General features: G+C 41.9%; 1 protein-coding gene across 2 annotated transcripts in view; it reads left to right on the plus strand.

Annotated features, from left to right (window-relative positions):
• Nucleotides 1–16,427, plus strand: part of slc13a3 (solute carrier family 13 member 3) — a 45,732-nt gene extending 29,305 nt beyond the window's left edge. For both annotated transcript variants that reach the window (XM_052031202.1, XM_052031201.1), the window contains 5 exons: nucleotides 1,734–1,831; nucleotides 5,978–6,090; nucleotides 7,557–7,718; nucleotides 10,186–10,323; nucleotides 16,066–16,427. In XM_052031202.1, the coding sequence (XP_051887162.1) occupies nucleotides 1,734–1,831; nucleotides 5,978–6,090; nucleotides 7,557–7,718; nucleotides 10,186–10,323; nucleotides 16,066–16,221 (667 nt within the window). In that variant the 3' untranslated portion in view covers nucleotides 16,222–16,427. The remainder of the gene's footprint in view (nucleotides 1–1,733; nucleotides 1,832–5,977; nucleotides 6,091–7,556; nucleotides 7,719–10,185; nucleotides 10,324–16,065) is intronic.
• The last annotated feature ends 334 nt before the right edge of the window (nucleotides 16,428–16,761 follow it).

A 16,761-nucleotide genomic window follows, 5' to 3' on the forward strand; every position in this document is an offset into this window, starting at 1 on the left:
AGATAAGCATATGGAGGAATTTAAAATAGAGGGATATGTGGGGGGAAGGGGTTAGATAGTCTTAGGCAAGGTTTAAAGATCGGCACAACATTGTGGGCCGAAGGGCCTGTTTTGTGCTGTACTTTCTATAGTATGGTATGGATTCTATTTCTCTCTCCACATCTACTGCCTGCATATTTCCTTCACTTCCTTCACACGAATCACTTGCCTTGTGTTCAGATTAGCCCGGGATTTTCTCGTACTTTCTAACGATATAGAAGGAGCCATTTTAGCCCATTGACTCTATGCTAGTTCAATGCTAGTCCTATGCTTGTTGAGTCTATTCTGTTGCAACCCCAATCTCTATTAACCCATTCTCCCCACATTCCTTTCAACTCCTTTCAGATTCTACCACTCACCTACACTGTAGGGGTAAGTTACAGCAACCAATTAATTTACAAGTGTGATAAGAAACTGAATGCCCATGTGGTCAAAGGGAGAACATACAAATTACATACAAACAGCACCCGAGCTCAGGATTAAACACAGGTCAATGGAGCTGTGAGGCTCTAGCTGGATGGAGGAGGATTTTACTCTTTCTGCCTTTGTGTCCTATGATTGTTTTATAATTAATATTTCTCAAGGATGTGGACAGTATTTGCAATGCCAGCATTTATTACCTATCCCCAACTGCCCCTGAACAGAAGCGGGAGTGAAGAATCAATCACATTGGTGGGTCTGGGGTCATAAATAAGCCAGATTTTCCTCCACAATAGACATCAGTGACCACCAGCTTCTTATTCCTGGTTTATTTAACTCCTTGAATTTGAATTCCCCAGCTGAAGTGGTGGGAGTTTGAACAATAGTCCAGGCGTCCAGATACTAATTCAGTAACCCAACCACTATGTTATCATACGATCTGGGATCTGAGCTCCACTAATGCAGTTGAGGAGTAGTGCAGCAGGAGCTGCACAGTGGCACAGCTAGTAGAGCTGCTGCCTCATGAATCCAGGTACCTGGGTTCGATCCTGACCTTGGGTACTATCTGTGGTGAGTTTACATGATCTCCTTCTGACCACATGGATTTCCCCTGAATGCTCTGGTTTCCTCCAACATCCAAACCTGGTTCGTAGGTTAATTGGTACAGTAAACTGGTCCTCCTGTGTAGATGAGTGTGTGTGGGGGTGGGGGGGGGGGGGGTCGGGAAGGAGGCTGTTAATGGAAATGAAGGAATAGAATAAAATGGGTAAGGGTACAGTTAGTGTAAATGGGTGATTGATGATGAGCACAGATTTGGTTGGCCAAAGGGGTTGTTTCTGTGCTGTATCTCTCTATGACTATTTGCAACACTGATAAAGAATTGGAGGCGCAAAGATACTGCAGATGCTGGAATCTGGAGCAAAAAACAAGCTACTGGGAGAACTCAGCGGGTCGAGCAGCATCTGTGGAGGCAGAGGGATGGTCACCATTTCAGGTCGAGACCCTGCTTCAGGACTGAGAGTGTAGGGGAAGCCTGACTATCGTCCATCTACACTCTCAGTCCTAATGCAGGGTCTTGACCTGAAATGTCGACCATCCCTCTGCCTCCACAGATGCTGCTCAACCCACTGAGTTCCTCCAGCAGCTTGTTTTTTTCACTGAGAGAAAACTCTTCACACAAATGTGATTGAATTCCCATCTGCTCCTTCCTCAGAGGTGGAGTCACCAATAAAGACCAACTCCCTTCTCTAAGCTTTGTTCAAAATCTTTTCCAGCTATGTGTCCGACGCGGTGACTGGAGTGACGTTCGTTATTGTGCTGTGCTTCTTTCCATCTCAAAAGCCTTCACTGAAGTGGTGGTTTAATCCAGAAGGTACATCAACCAATTTCACCGAATTATGGATGGGAGTGGACTCTGTGAGGGGAATAGTTGAGAACTTTGCTTTCATGTAAGAGGTAAACAATTCTAATGCAGTTCAGGGCACAGAAGTTACAGGAACATAGGAAAGACAAGAACTCAAGAAAATAGGAGAAGGAGTAAGCCTCTCAAGCCTGCCCACTAGTCAATATGATCATGGCTGATCTATGCTGGCCTCAACTCCTATGACACTTCCCGATAAAATTTAATTCCTTGATTTTTCAGATATTTATCCATCTCCACCTTAAATATACCCAATGATTTCTTTGCACTGTTCTGCTTCCACAAAACAACAAATTTCACATCGTATTAGAGAGGGTGCAGAGGAGGTTTACCAGAATGCTGCCCAGATTAGAGAGCATGTCTTAGGAGGATAGGTTGAGTGAGCTAGGGCTTTTCTCTTTGGAGAAAAGGAAGATGAGAGGTGACTTGATAGAGGTGTACAAGATGATAAGAGGTATAGATCGAGTGGACAATCAAGAGCCTTTTTCCCAGGGCAAAAATGGCTAACATGAGGAGCATAATTTTAAGGTGATTGGAGGAAGGTATAAGGGAGATGTCAGGGGTAAGTTTTTTTACACGGAGTGGTGGGTGTGTGGAACGCACTGCCGGCAGAGGTTGTGGGGGCAGATACATTAGGGACATTTAGGACACTCTTAGGTAGACACATGAATGATAGAAAAATGGAGAAATAGGTGGGAGGGAAGGGTTAGATAGATCTTAGAGCAAGATAAAATGTCGGCACAACATCGTGGGCCGAAGGGCCTGTACTGTGCTATAATGTTCTATGTTCTATATGTCAGTGATAATCAATCTGATTCTAATCTCTATTGGTATTGGTTTATTATTGTCACTTGTACCGAGGTACAGTGAAAAACTTGTCTTATGCTGGAAATACTGAGCAATTCGGGCATCTGTTGGGAGAAAGAGATGGTTATTTTTTTGACTGATTGCCAGGAGCCGGACAATGTTAGAAACCAAACAAGTTTCCAGATGCAGAGGAAAGGGACTGAGGAGGAAATAACATAGGGTAGAAATTATCTGGTGGAACGCGGCAGAAATTATACTGTACGTCGCATGGGTGATAGTGCAAGGGAGGAGTGAGTGGAAATAGAAACAAAGGATGGATCCAGAAGAGGTGAAGATGTGAGTAAGAGAACCATTCTCTCAACTCCAGATAGTGTTCCTGTTTGAAAAGTGATATGTTGTTCCTCGACCTTATTTCAAGCCTCATTGGGGCAGGGTGGGAGAGAGGTCATAGTGGGGATGTTATGGAGAATTAACACCTCAAATGGCCAGAAACACCTGCCCGTGCTTACACAGCAAATGGAGTTATTTCACAAAGCAATCATCCAATCAGTGTTTGGTTTCCCCAGTACAGAGGAGACCACATCATGAACAACCTGTAACCCTTGGTAGAGTGGTGGTGAATGGGGAGAAGATGGTGTGCACATCCTCAGCCACTCCACGTTTCCAAGAATACGCCCACAGCACAAATCAGGAGTGTTCTCCACTTACTTGCTCCAATAATTCTCAATAAGCTCGACACCACCCAGGACAAAGCAGCTGGCTTGATTGGTACTCCATCAATCATTCATTCCCTCCATCACCAGGGCACAGAGACTGCAGTGTGCCATCAACAAAAGGCACTGCTGCCTCCTCCCAAACCCACAACCTCTTCCACTAAGAAGGACAAGAGCAGGAGATGTATAGATACACCCCTCCAAGTCACACACTATCCTGACTAGCAAATACATCGTCAGTCCTTCATTATCGCTGGGTCTAAGTCTTGGAACTTCCCGCTCAAAAATGCTAGAAGAACTGAAGCGATTCAAGAAGGCAGCTCACCAACACCTTCCCAGGTTCATATTGGCTTGGGCAATCATTTTACCCAATGACTCCCAGATCCCAAAAAATGAAAATATAAAATTATACTCTAAGTTAAATGTACCAGCCTGTGGGTGTGGGGAATGGCTGGCTGTGAGCTGGGATCTAGCAATTCCCATTTCCACCTTGAAATAGTAAATTCTGGAATTATCCCAGAGTTTGAGGACTCCCTTAGACACTAGAGTTTTCATCGGAATTGTGTGCAGCCACAGAGTTGCATTGTGTGTGGAGGGACGCAGAATGAAGGTAGCTTCATAATTCAGTCTAATAAACCTTGTTTAATCAGTAGAGTTTGCAGAGAAGATTACACTGGGTAAATTACTAATGTGGTAACTAAATTCGAGTAACTTTTTACCTTCATTATCAAGGATATGGTTATTCATTACAATGGTTGATGTGTTATATTGTTTGGAAGAGTAAAACATTTACATGTAGGACATGTATGTGTAAATGCTGAATTGTTTGCTCAATTAAAACTGAAGCCATTTTTTTGAACTCGGCTCATTGCGGCCTGGTTGTCATGTTTGATAGCAAAGTGAACAAACCGAGAGCACCATCACTGTCCATTTCCAGCAGCTGTCTCCACCTTCAGCCTCCCTTCCCCCCACCTAGCTCCATCTAACTCTCCTTTTTATTTCTCTCTGCCTTCATCTGTCATCCACCTGCCTCTGTCTCCCTACTCCGCCCCTCCCATCCCCTACCTGGCTCGACCTGCCTGTCACCTCTTACCCATCCTCAGTCCACTAATCACCTTGGGCTCCCGTCTCACCACTCCCCCTCTCCTCTTCATACTGGCCATCTCCCCTCTCCACTCTCAGTCCCGATGCAGGGTTTCAACCCGAAACGTCAACAATTCCTTCCACCCCCCCCACAGATGCTGCTCAACCCACTGAGTTCTTTAAGCAGATTGTTTCAAAGTCAAAGTCTAAGTTGAGTTTATTGTCATATGCACAAGTCCATGTGTGCACAGGTGCAGTGAAAAACTTACTTGCAGCAGCATCACAGGCACATAGCATCAGATATGCAGCATTCACAAGAAAAACATAAATTATACAAAATTTTTGCAAGAAACGACACAACTGGAATAAAAAAAACAAAGTCCATTTTAGTGCAAGGTGATCAAAATGGTCACGGTGTTGCTATACTGAGGTAGTGAGTAGGGTTTAGCGAAACAAAGGACTGCAGATGCTGGAATCTAGATAAAAACACGATGATGCACCATCGTGTTTTTCATCACAGTGATTAGGGGTTTGCCGGTTGGTTCAAGAACCGAATGGTTGAAGGGAAGTAGCTGTTCTTGAACCTGGTGGCGAGGGACTTCAGGTTCTGTATCTCCTGCCCGGTGGTGGCTCAGAGAAGATGATGGATGTTGCCTTCTTGAGGCAGTGCCTCACGTGGATGGTGGGGAGGGATGTGCTCCAGTTCTGTATTGTTGGCCAGCTTTGCCGCTTGCTCAGCTCAGCTAGGGCTGAAGCTGTCATCCAAGTCTTTGTCAACTCTAGACTTGGCAGTTCCAATCTCATCCTATCTTCTTAAGGTCTGAGGACTGTAATCTAACTTGCACCATTCACATCACCCATCAGCACCGTGTTTGGTGACCTAAGTTGACTCCTTCCAACAGTCACCCTCTATCATCTCAGTATTCCCTGCCTCTTCCATTTCTGAGATCCCAGAATTTAATTGATGCTGCCTAGACCCTGAGCTTTGGAATCTCCTCACTGTGCCTTCCAAACATTTCTCTCTCTTCTATGTTGGTCCTTTAGCTCTAAATCTTTTAAGCACTGGAACACCTGCCTTAATACTAGTTTGTGTCAAATTTTATTCAGTAACATTCCTGTGATGATTGTAGTGGAGACAGATACGATAGAGGTGTTCAAGAGGCACATGATTATGCAGAGAATGGAGGGATATGGACCATGTGCAGGCAGAAGGGATTAGGTGTCATTAGTTTAATTGGTTTGGAACTACATCGTGGGCCGAAGGGCCTGTTCCTGTGCTGTACTGTTCTATGTAGTGCCTTGGGACTTTTTTGCTACCTTGAATGTTCCATATAAATTGGTGTTGGGGATGGTGTTTGCTGTTACAAATGTCAATCATTTTTTGTGACCATTAAGAACCACTGACGTGTCTTCCTAAATGTGGTAATTAACAAGCTTTTGCAATGATAAGACATTAATGCCCTTCGCCTTTGCTTCTTCGATTGTTCTTCTCTAGCCTCAAGAAAAACAAATCCGTCCCTGCTAACCTGGACGAAAATCCAAAGTAATTTACCCTGGAATGTGATTCTGCTACTTGGCGGAGGTTATGCCATAGCAAAAGGCTGTGAGGTACATATCAGAGAGATTTGGTATCCTCAGTACTTTACCTGAAATATTGTTTTAAAAAAATTACCACTTTTGCAGTTTAACCTCCAATTTTTATAAGAGATTATAAGATAAGTTTTCTTTAGTAGTCACATGTACATCGAAACACACAGTGAAGTGCATCTTTTGTGTAGAGTGTTCTGGGGGCAGCCTGCAAGTGTCGCCTCGCTTCCAGTGCCAACATAGCATGCCCACAACTTCCTAACCCGTACGTCTTTGGAATGTGGAAGGAAACCGGAGCACCCAGAGGAAACCCACGCAGACATGGGGAGAACGTACAAACTCCTTACAGACAGCGGCCGGAATTGAACCCAGGTTGCTGGCGCTGTAATAGCATTATGCTAACTGCTACACTACTGTGCCTGCCCCTTTTTTTAAACGGCATTGCATGTCTTCCTGGAAGTCTGTTACAAATTTCAAAGGAAATATTATTCTTCCTGAATCTGTGTACTTATTATAGAGCATTTCTGATCAAATTTTGGATGGCACTTGGAACATAGAACTGTCGGATCTGGTTATTTTCAAATCCGCAGGTTCTTTCAGGAGTCCAGGAATGAGTTGAAAATAACTTGGTGCTTCACAAAGTTTTATTGGAAAGTTTAAAACAAAGAAACAGTCACAGAGCACATGGCACTGGCTTTACTACTAGGAGATGAGCCGAGACAAAAGGAACTAAAGATGAGCAAGGGCCGGGTGGGGGAAGAGAACAAGAGAGAGATTAACAAAAAAACGACACCTTTTATACCTGAGATACGAGGTACTCCTTAGCTAACTATAGTCCAATCAGGAAACCTATTAGATACCTGTGGCAAAACCAACCAATGAGAAAACACATATTCACCTGATGGATGAACCAATAAGCTGGGAAGCGGCCATACCTTGTGCAGTCACTTGAGGTGTATTAAACACTATACATGTTTAAAAAACTACTCAAAACAGTCAAATCCAACAGAACTCAGCATGGACTATTTTCAATCTGTAGAACTATACTGTAAATCCTTTCACTCTCATTAGTTCGGATATGTGGAAGATCATGTGGATTGTCAACAGGGTCTGCTTAAAACTGTCAGGATTCTTGATATATATCGAAATGAAGTTGAAGGCAAAAAAAAATCCCTTTTATTATAACCAGATTAATTTATTGCAGTTTGATGTCAGAGCATTTGTTGCATAAAGTGTTTTGCTGCATAGAGTGCACAGTAGAATTACCGGACCCCAGATTACCAGCCCAGACTTTAATCAATAGGAGATTAGATTGGAGATGTGAATATGGACAACCAAACCAATCAGTGCTGTGGCTGAGTGTCTAATTTCTCCAACCATTACATGTCACTGTTTTTTGATTCTGGGACATCCAATCTTATTGCATTCAATGCAGAACTTGTACCTCACCTTTGAGTTTTACTGTGTCTGCTCTCTTTGCTTTCTAGGTCTCGGGACTGTCTGTCTGGCTCGGCAACCAATTAAACCCACTTGTGAACCTCAAGCCAAGCATTGCTCTCATTCTGATCTCGTTCCTAGTAACGTGCTTCACTGAATTTGCCAGCAACACTGCCACAATTGTAATATTGCTACCAGTTTTAATTAAACTGGTGAGTTTCCTAATTTGAAACTACAGGAAGGAGAAAGAAAATCTTGCATTTATATAGCACCTTTCCAACAGAGACTAACAGATGAACTGCCTTTGTAACAGGGGAAACTTACCTCCACTTTGCACACCGTAGGAGCACACAAGCAGCAAAGTGAAGATAACTTTATTGATATTAATGATAACAGTTGCAAAATTAGTATTGTTAAGGACACTGGTGAAATCTCCCTTGCCTCCCCACAAAATTCTTTCATGGAATCTTTTGTATCCACATGAGAAAGCAGAGAGGGGCTCAATATAATGTCACATCCTAAAGAATGCACCACCAACTCCAATGGAATGTCATTCCATTTTCATACTTAAGTACCTTAAGTAGACTTGAATCCACAGCCTTCAGATTTGAGGCTAGAAAATAGAAAATGCTACAAATATTCAGCAGGCCAAGCAGCATGAATGGAGGGAGAACCATTACAGGTTAATGATCCTTCATCATTAAATGTCATTGACCAGCACTGGTACTCAGGCTGCTGCATGGACGAGGGAAAAGGGCATCTGACCCACTTATCCTACAGATACAGTAGCAAAGCCATAACTCTACTACTAGAGTCGAGTTCAGACACCAATGTGGCATCTGGGGAATTTTAACTCAGTTCATTAACTGTATAGAAGCAAAGACTGGTATCAGTAATGGTGATCAGGAGTTCATGGAATTGTCATAAAAATGAGGAAATATACTGCTCTTCTGTGGTTTGGCTTCTATGTGACTATACGCTCACAAAAATGTAGTTCACTCTTAACTGCCCTCTGAAATGGCTCAGAAAGTCGCTCAGTTCAAGGGTAATTAGGAATGGGTGACAAAATACCTGCCTGGCCAAAAACAAGTCCAGCCCAAGAAGGCACAGGTTTAAGATCAGAGGCGAGAGATTTAAAAGGGACATCAAGGGCAGCTTCACGCAAAGGGTGGTGCGTATTTAGAATGAGCTGCCAGAAATAGTGGTTGAGGTGGGCACATTGGCAACATTTAAAAGCCATCCAGATATGTACGTGGATAGGAGAGGTTCAGAGGGCTATGGGCCAAATGCAGGCAGGTGGACCAGCTCGCTGGGCAACACAGTTGGCATGGATGAGTTGGGCCGAAGGGCCTGTTTCCATGCTGTATGATCCTATAACCCATGGCTGGATAAGTAAAAGGACTCATCTCTTTTAATTGACTGTACACTAACTTTTTCCATCTATAGTTTAACATTGATGATGAAATAAAGGATCTATTTTTACCTCAGGTAGTATTTAAGTGGACATTTTAGGTGCTAGGTTTCTCCCAAAATGCTTCATGACCAAAGAAGAAATATTGTCTTATTCCTTATTCTTTAGTAACAAACATGGTCACCAATCATTTTTTTAAATTCCTCATGGGATGTTGATCTCACTGGCAGGGCCAATATTTAATGCTCATTCCCTGCAGCAGGAAATGGAAGGTGCTCTTGAACCCTGCTGTCTGTATGATAAAATTTGCAGCTGTTTGGTAAAACTGAGGAGCTTGCAAGGCACTTTCTGAGGGCAATCACTTCAGTGTCAGTAACACTAGTGTGGGACTGGAGTCACACTTGGGCCAAATTTTCTTCCCAGTGAACTCGGTGGGTTTTTATGATGTCTTGGCAGTTTAGTAAACATCAATAGCAACAATAAATTTTTAATTCCTTGTTATTTAGTTAAAATCCCCCAATTGCTTGGCAAAATTTGAACTCGCATCTCCTGTTTTTTCAGTGCAGACTTCCGGACTGCTTGTCCACTTATTTAACCAAGTATATTGTCTTATACTTTTCTTGTTCAGCCACTCTCTCAAAGAGTTATGGTACCTTTGTCTGTGTTGCTTGTACTCTAGGCACTGTAACATTTCAGATGAACTGTCCTAAGTATAAGTAGTTATAAATTGACTTGAACCTTAACCTATATAGGCTGATGGCCGGGCAACCATCGGATCTAAAGATTCTCATCCCTGCCTTCAAATCACTCCACATTCCCTAATTCTGCAAACTACAATACCCCTAATATCCTTCAAAACCTCACCACTCCTTCATTTCTCCACAACACCTTCAAATGCCGGGGCTCCATACCGGTAGAATTTCCTCCCTACACTTATTGTCCTCTGTCATTTAAAACTTACCTGTTTGATAAAACTTCTGTCACCTTTCAAAACAACCTCCTATCCAAGTCAGCATTAGATTTTCTTTGCTAATACTCCTCTGTAGCAACCCTGAGACCTTTTGCTATATTGGAAGTTCTATATCAAAGCAAGTTGTCTATCTGTTGCATTGAAAACTTAGCATGCTCTCAATGTGGAACACCCACTGAAGTCTTATTTTTATCTACCAGTATTGTGGTATCTTAGACATTAGTGGAACTGATGTCCGATGAACTGCCCTTAATCATGAGGAAGGCATCTCATCCTATCTACTTATTGTTTATTTCAGTCTGTCCATATGAGGGTGAATCCTCTGTTCCTGATGGTCCCAGCGACTGTTGTATGTTCCTATGCTTTCATGCTGCCGATATCAACACCTCCAAATTCCATTGCATTTGCCACAGGCCATCTAAAGGTCAAGGATATGGTATGTAGGATTTATTTTGTTTGCTCTGTGCCAAAGAGGGGATTTCAATTACCCGACCTTGTATCCTAATGCATTAAATTGTGGTATGATTAAGCAGCTACCATGGTGGCATAGTAGTGTAACTAGTAAAGTTATTGCCTCACAGCTCCAGCGACCCGGGTTCAATCCTAACCTCTGGTGCTGTCTGTGTGGAGTTTGGATGTTTTGCCTGTGATGGTATGGGTTTCCCCTGGGTCCTCTGGTTTCCTCCCACAATTCAAAGATGTGCGGGTTGGTGGGTTAATTGCAAACTGTCAATTGCCCTTAGTGTGCAGGTGAATGGTAGAATCTGAGGCAAAAGCTCAGTCATACGATAGGCTTTAAGGAGCATAGGGACGGACTTCCAGAGCTTGGGACCTTGGCATTTTGAATGCTCAACTGCCTAAAGTAAAATTATTAAATTCAGGGATTATTAAGAAGTGACAACTGGAGAAGTATAAATATGTTGAAGTGTTCTAAGAATGGAGGAGATTTCATAGATAAGGAAAGCTGAAGATTGGAAGTATTTAAAAATGGGGTGAGAATTTCAGAGTCATTCCTTTTTCATCTACAAGGGATTTAATTCCTGTACGTTTCAGGGACATCAGCACACAGGGCAGTCATGTACAAAGGACTGGGAGGCAGCAAATGAGACACTAACCCATTTTCTGATCATAACATCTTAAAAGATGATGGATGTGGCAAAAGAACTTGGGCCAGATCTTGCTAGACTGGTTCTGCTCCTGGAATCACCATCCACCACCTCCCCATGCCCATTCCTACCAGGTCCATATGCACCAAGACTATCCTACTGGCTTGAGGCATCTCAGATCCCACCAGGAGACACAAGAGACTGCAAGAATCTGGAACAAAAATGAACTGACCCGCTGAGTTCCTCCAGCAGCTTAATTTTTGCTTCAGACTCCACCAGCATGGTCCAAATGTTGACTGAGGCAGCTGTAACCCAAAATATCACAGAAAGTTCTACAAAACCCTACTCCAGCTTTACCAGCTGTCAAAGATGCACAGGGAGCTTAAACAACCAAAACTGAAGTAGGTTTTAGAAAAAACTCCTTAAATTGATTAAAACAAATTTAAAAATTAATGAAAATCACTAAAGAAAAGAAATAATTAAAAACATTAAACAAAAACGAAATAAAAAATAGAAGGAAGTTACCTTCCTCTTTGTTCCTTAGCTGCAGCCCTACAATCTCCGTTGAAATCTTTGGGACCTTGGATCAGGTGCTGGGTCTAAAGACGATTCCTCAGCAGATTTGGTGTTCAGTCAGTAAGGTTGGGACTCTGGTGCTTGATGGAATCTTGTTAGTTTAGTAGAAAGCTCATCGGTCTCATAATCTGCGTTTGAGCCTCTCTTGGGCACTAGTTTAAAGGTGGCATAGTGGTGTAGCAGTCAATGCCACTGCCTCACAACTTCAGGGACCTCAGTTCAATCCTAACCTTGGGTGCTGACTGTGTGGACTTTTCATTTTCTCCCTGTAACCGAATGGGTTTTCACCAGGTGCTCCAGTTTCCTCACACATCCTGAAGATGTGCTGGTAGGTTAATTGGCCACTGTATATTACTCCTTAGTGTAGGTAAGTGGCAAAAGAATCAAAGGGGAGTTGTTGGACGTGAGAGAGACAGTAAGTTGCAGGGCAACAGGGAAATAAGGAGGGGTGAATGGGAATGATGGGATTCCTCTATTGGGAGCTAGCATAGGCTGAATGGTCTCTTTCTATGTTGTACTAAGTTTAAAAGCTTTACACTAGCAGTTCCATTCAGAGCCACTGGTATTAGCCAGCAAGATCTGATCCACCAACACATTACACTAGATGTTTTCTAATTTGAAGATATTGAACAGAAAATCTCACCACAAGGACTGGTACCAAATTATATTTGATAATCCTTCTGTGATGTATCTTGGGAGAGTTTCTTACACTAATGGGTGTTATATTATTGTAGGTTGTTGATCTTGTGGGTCAGTGATTACAGTACACAGAAAGTCAGTCAAAGTCAAGTTTACTGTCATATACACAAGTCCATGTATGCACAGGTGCAATGAAAAACTTACTTGCAGCAGCATCACAGGCACATAGCATCAGATATGCAGCATTCACAAGAAAAACATAAATAAAGCAATTTTTACAAGAAAGAACACAATTAGAACAAAAAGTCCACTCAATGGTCACAAAGCAGATGAAACATTTAACGTTCACAATGAATGTAAACAGCTCTACTAATGTACTGAAGTTTAAAGATGCTGTTCAAACTGCTCTGTTAGTCCCACATTATTCCTTTGTGAATGTATTTAGCAAGCTTGATACTTGGTATTAACAGTGACAAAACTTGCCTTGGCACATAAATAATTAACAGAATTGTGTTCACAAGAACCTGATTGACCCTTACATGACCCAATTTAAACAGATTTAATGTCCAGGCCAAGATTCAATAATCTTTGTGAAATTACTTTACTTTGGTTGCATTAGGGGCATTCACTTTTGGACCAGAAAGTCCAACTCTAGATAAAACACTGCTTGTAAAGTTCTTAACTAAAACTTTAACCAGAAAAAAAAGGGTCAATGAATTTTTAAAAAGCGAGCAGCGATGAGTAGGCAGATTCATGATTGTCCCTCTTTGAACCCGTCCATTTAATGTTCATATATCATTGAACGGGCCTCTCACGTAAGTGGACAGTTTGCAGTTGTGCTCTGCATGAGCCACTCTAAGTTACACACAGTATGTAGCCAGCTGTCCAGGCCCTACTGATTTCGGGCATGGTGTAACATGAAAATGTAGCTTTCCTTAACTACAAACAGGCAAAATTGTTGAGTAAATTGATCATTCCAATTTTGTCTGAACAATTAATGAACGATTGTAGAATTAGGGGACATGATCTCATGTTAAGGGATAACCGTATAGGTCTGAGATGAGGTGAAATTTCTTCAATCAGATTGTCGTAAACCTTTGGGATTCTCTATCTGAAGAGGTTCAGTCATTTTGTATATTCAAGACTGAGGTCATGGTGTCAGAGCTAACATATTGGTGTGGATGGAAGATTTGCTGGCTAATGGGAAACAGAGAGAAGGCATAAATGGGCCTTTTTTTTCTGATTGGCAAGATTTAATGGGTGGTGAGCCACAGGAATTCATGCTGGGGCCTCAACTTACGCTTTATCTGGGTGACTTAGATGAAGGCACCAAAACAATGGCTGCTAAATTTGCAGATGACACGAAGGTAGGTAGGAAAGTAAGTTGTGAAGAGGTTATTTAGAGGCTACAGAGGGACACATAAAGGTTAAGTGAGTTGTCAAAGATCTGGCAAATGGAGTACCATGTAGGAAAAGAAATTGTCCATTTGGTTTTTCAATCTCTAACCTGGGGTGAAGAGCAAATTGTTGAATTCTTTCAGTTGCTCCAACTAGGGTTGGTAAATCGGCCCAAGTTAGGGATTTAACCTTTCTGGTCGGCTGAGTGCTCTTTGTTGTTTTTCATTCGTTATGTTTTTTTGTGCAGTAACTCCAATGTATCACTTTATTGTCTTGGCTTACTTTGAGCTTCTCCTCACACACAACCCTACTTCCAGTCTGCTGAACAACTGAGCCTAATGCAGTTTAACTTTCCAAGTAAATAGCAGTGTAATTCCCTTAAATAATTTTCACAAATCGATAGTCATCATGGAACTTGGGAATGACAAACTGGACACGCTATGTCCCTTTCTGCTTCCCTGAGTAATCCTTTCCTGATCTGTATTCCCAATAAGGTTTTATTAATAAGGTTTTAAATATGTTTTTTTAACTGTAATTTGCTGTCAATACTGCAAAGTCCATCTCACTTTACCCATGTATGTCAGGGAATTCTTAAATTGAAACAATTAACATATTATCTAAATGGTGAGAGATTACAGAGGTCTGGCATGCAGATGGGAATGGGTGTCTTAGAGCATGGTTGGAAAACAGCTGGCATGCAGCAACAGTAAGTAATTAGAAAAACCAACAGAGTCATGTTGTTTATTGCTGGGGGAATTGCTTCGATTATATAGGGCATTGGTGAGACATTATTTGGAGTACTGTGGAAAAATATTAATACCTTGGAAGCAGTGCGGAGAAGGTTAACTGGACTAATACCTAGAATGGGTGGGTTGTCTTAGGAGGAAAGGTTGGACAGGCCAGTCTTATATCCACTGGGGTTTAGAAAGGCGAGATTGAATCATCCTAAGGAACCTTGACAGGATAGATCTGGAAAGAATGATTCCTCTTGTGGGGGAATCCAGAACTGGGGGAAGAGTGGTCATGGTTCAAAAATTAGAGGTTCTATTTTAAGACTGAGATAAGGTGAACTTTTTTTTCTCTCAGGGAGTCGTGAGTATTTGGAATTTTCTTCCTCAAAGGGCAGTAAAAGCAGAGTCTTGGAATATTTTTAAGGCAAAAATAGATAGATATGTGATAAGCCAGGGAGTGAAAGGTCAGTGTAGGTTGACAGGAATGTGGAGTTGAGGTTACAATCACATCAGCTAGGGGCAGAACAGGCTCAAGGGAAAGAGTGGCCTCATTACTGCACTTAATTTGTATATTCATATGCATTAATAGTACACCATAAAGAAAGAAGTTGTCTTTAAATGGAGACTCGAAGCATCTTAGCACATTTCAATCAGTTTTTATGAAATGTGGTATCTCTTATATAGAACGTGGCAGCCAGTTTGCACAAAGTGAGAACACATTTAAAAAAAATAGTGAAAAGAGCACCAGTAAAGCACTACCCATTCTTCAGATGGTGCCATAGACTCTTAACTACCCACCCAGAGTGTAGAGTCATACAGCACAGAAACAGGCCCTTCAGCCCACCACGTCCATGCCGACCTTTTTTGCCTGTCCACACTAATCCCATTTGCCTACATTAGGTTTGTACCCTTCTTCTTGCCTACTTAAGTATCTGCCTAAATGTCTCTTAGATGTGGTGACTGTATCTAACTCCACCAGCTCCTCTGGCAGTGCATTCCAGATATCAACCACTCTGTAAAAAAAACTCGCCCTCAGATCCCCTCCCTTCATTGCACTTTAAACCTATGTGCCTGTGATGCTGTTGCAAGTAAGTTTTTCGTTGCGCCTGTGCACACATGTACCTGTGCAAATGACAATAAACTGGACTTTGACTTTGATATCCTCTTGTTTTTGATCCCCCTACCAAGGGAAAGTGAGCCGAGGTCTGATATCTGGTGTGAAAGATGGTGTAAATTTACCAAGGGTGACCTCCTTATGTTGCCAGTCTCTCTGCTATCCATTCTCTCTTTGAGAGCAGGCATGGAGAACATTATGTTGATACAAATCAGGCAGGAGGTGTTGTGGTGTGATAGTGTAGGATTAGAACACCTAGAACAGTTCACTCAGTTCTAGTCATCAAGAGACAAGGGAATCTTGTGAATCCTAGGTGGGGGAGGGAGATGGAGGTGGGGGAGGGAGAGGGAGGGGTGGGAGAGAGTATCCTTTCACTGGCCACACGTTTCAATGTCAGGAGCCCTCCTTAATGCTTCAAATAACCATTTCTGTCCTCCCCTAACAATACACTTGTCTCTGAAGTTGGTGCTCAACAAAATCCACCAGAAAGGCTTGCAATAATTTTGAGCTGTGCTTCTATCACTTTGGTCTCAGTTTTAAAGAATCGACAATGCTTTTAATTTAAAAAAACATCTACTGTATGTGACATTAATCAATTGGATTTGTTTGTTTAGGTAAAGTCCGGGATTGTTATGAACATTTTGGGCATTCTTCTGATCTTGTTAGCTGTGAACACGTGGGGTTACTACTTGTTCGATTTGTCTACTTATCCCCAATGGGCAGAGCCTATCCAGAATTTCACTCGCCTCTCCCTGAATCGCACTGTGTAACCCATGGCACCGTAGGACTTCAGGTTACAAGCCGTGTGAGAGACAATGCAATGCTGTTAACATTGCTGAAGTGAAGCAACTGTCTCAATATTAGACCGGATCCAACTGTGCAAAATACCTGAAGAATTTACGGATCTTACACATTTTTTTAATGAATATTAACCATTGATTTTTATATTGGATATAAATGATAATTGTTTTAAAAAGTTATTTTCAGAGTTATTGCCTTTAATGCTAATTGTTAAAATGTACTAAAGATGGAGACCGGAGAAACCTCATGTTTAAATTCCCTCTAGTACACTACTAGCAAGCAGAATAACTGTTCTTTCTATCTGTTGATGGAAATTCAACAAGGCAACTATTTCCAAACAGGTTTGACCAGATCCTCTGATTTTTAGCATTGCAACATGGTTAATGAGATTTAGCACATTTTATATTTTTGTTTTTAGGCCAATCTGGGTTGAAAAGCTCTCAGTGATATTTGTGAGGAACTGCGTAATGAATACATTAATTTAGATGGCAGGGGGATTGCTTTGCAAA

This window comes from Pristis pectinata, chromosome 16 (assembly GCF_009764475.1).
Source record: "Pristis pectinata isolate sPriPec2 chromosome 16, sPriPec2.1.pri, whole genome shotgun sequence".
Classification (NCBI taxonomy): domain Eukaryota; kingdom Metazoa; phylum Chordata; class Chondrichthyes; order Rhinopristiformes; family Pristidae; genus Pristis; species Pristis pectinata.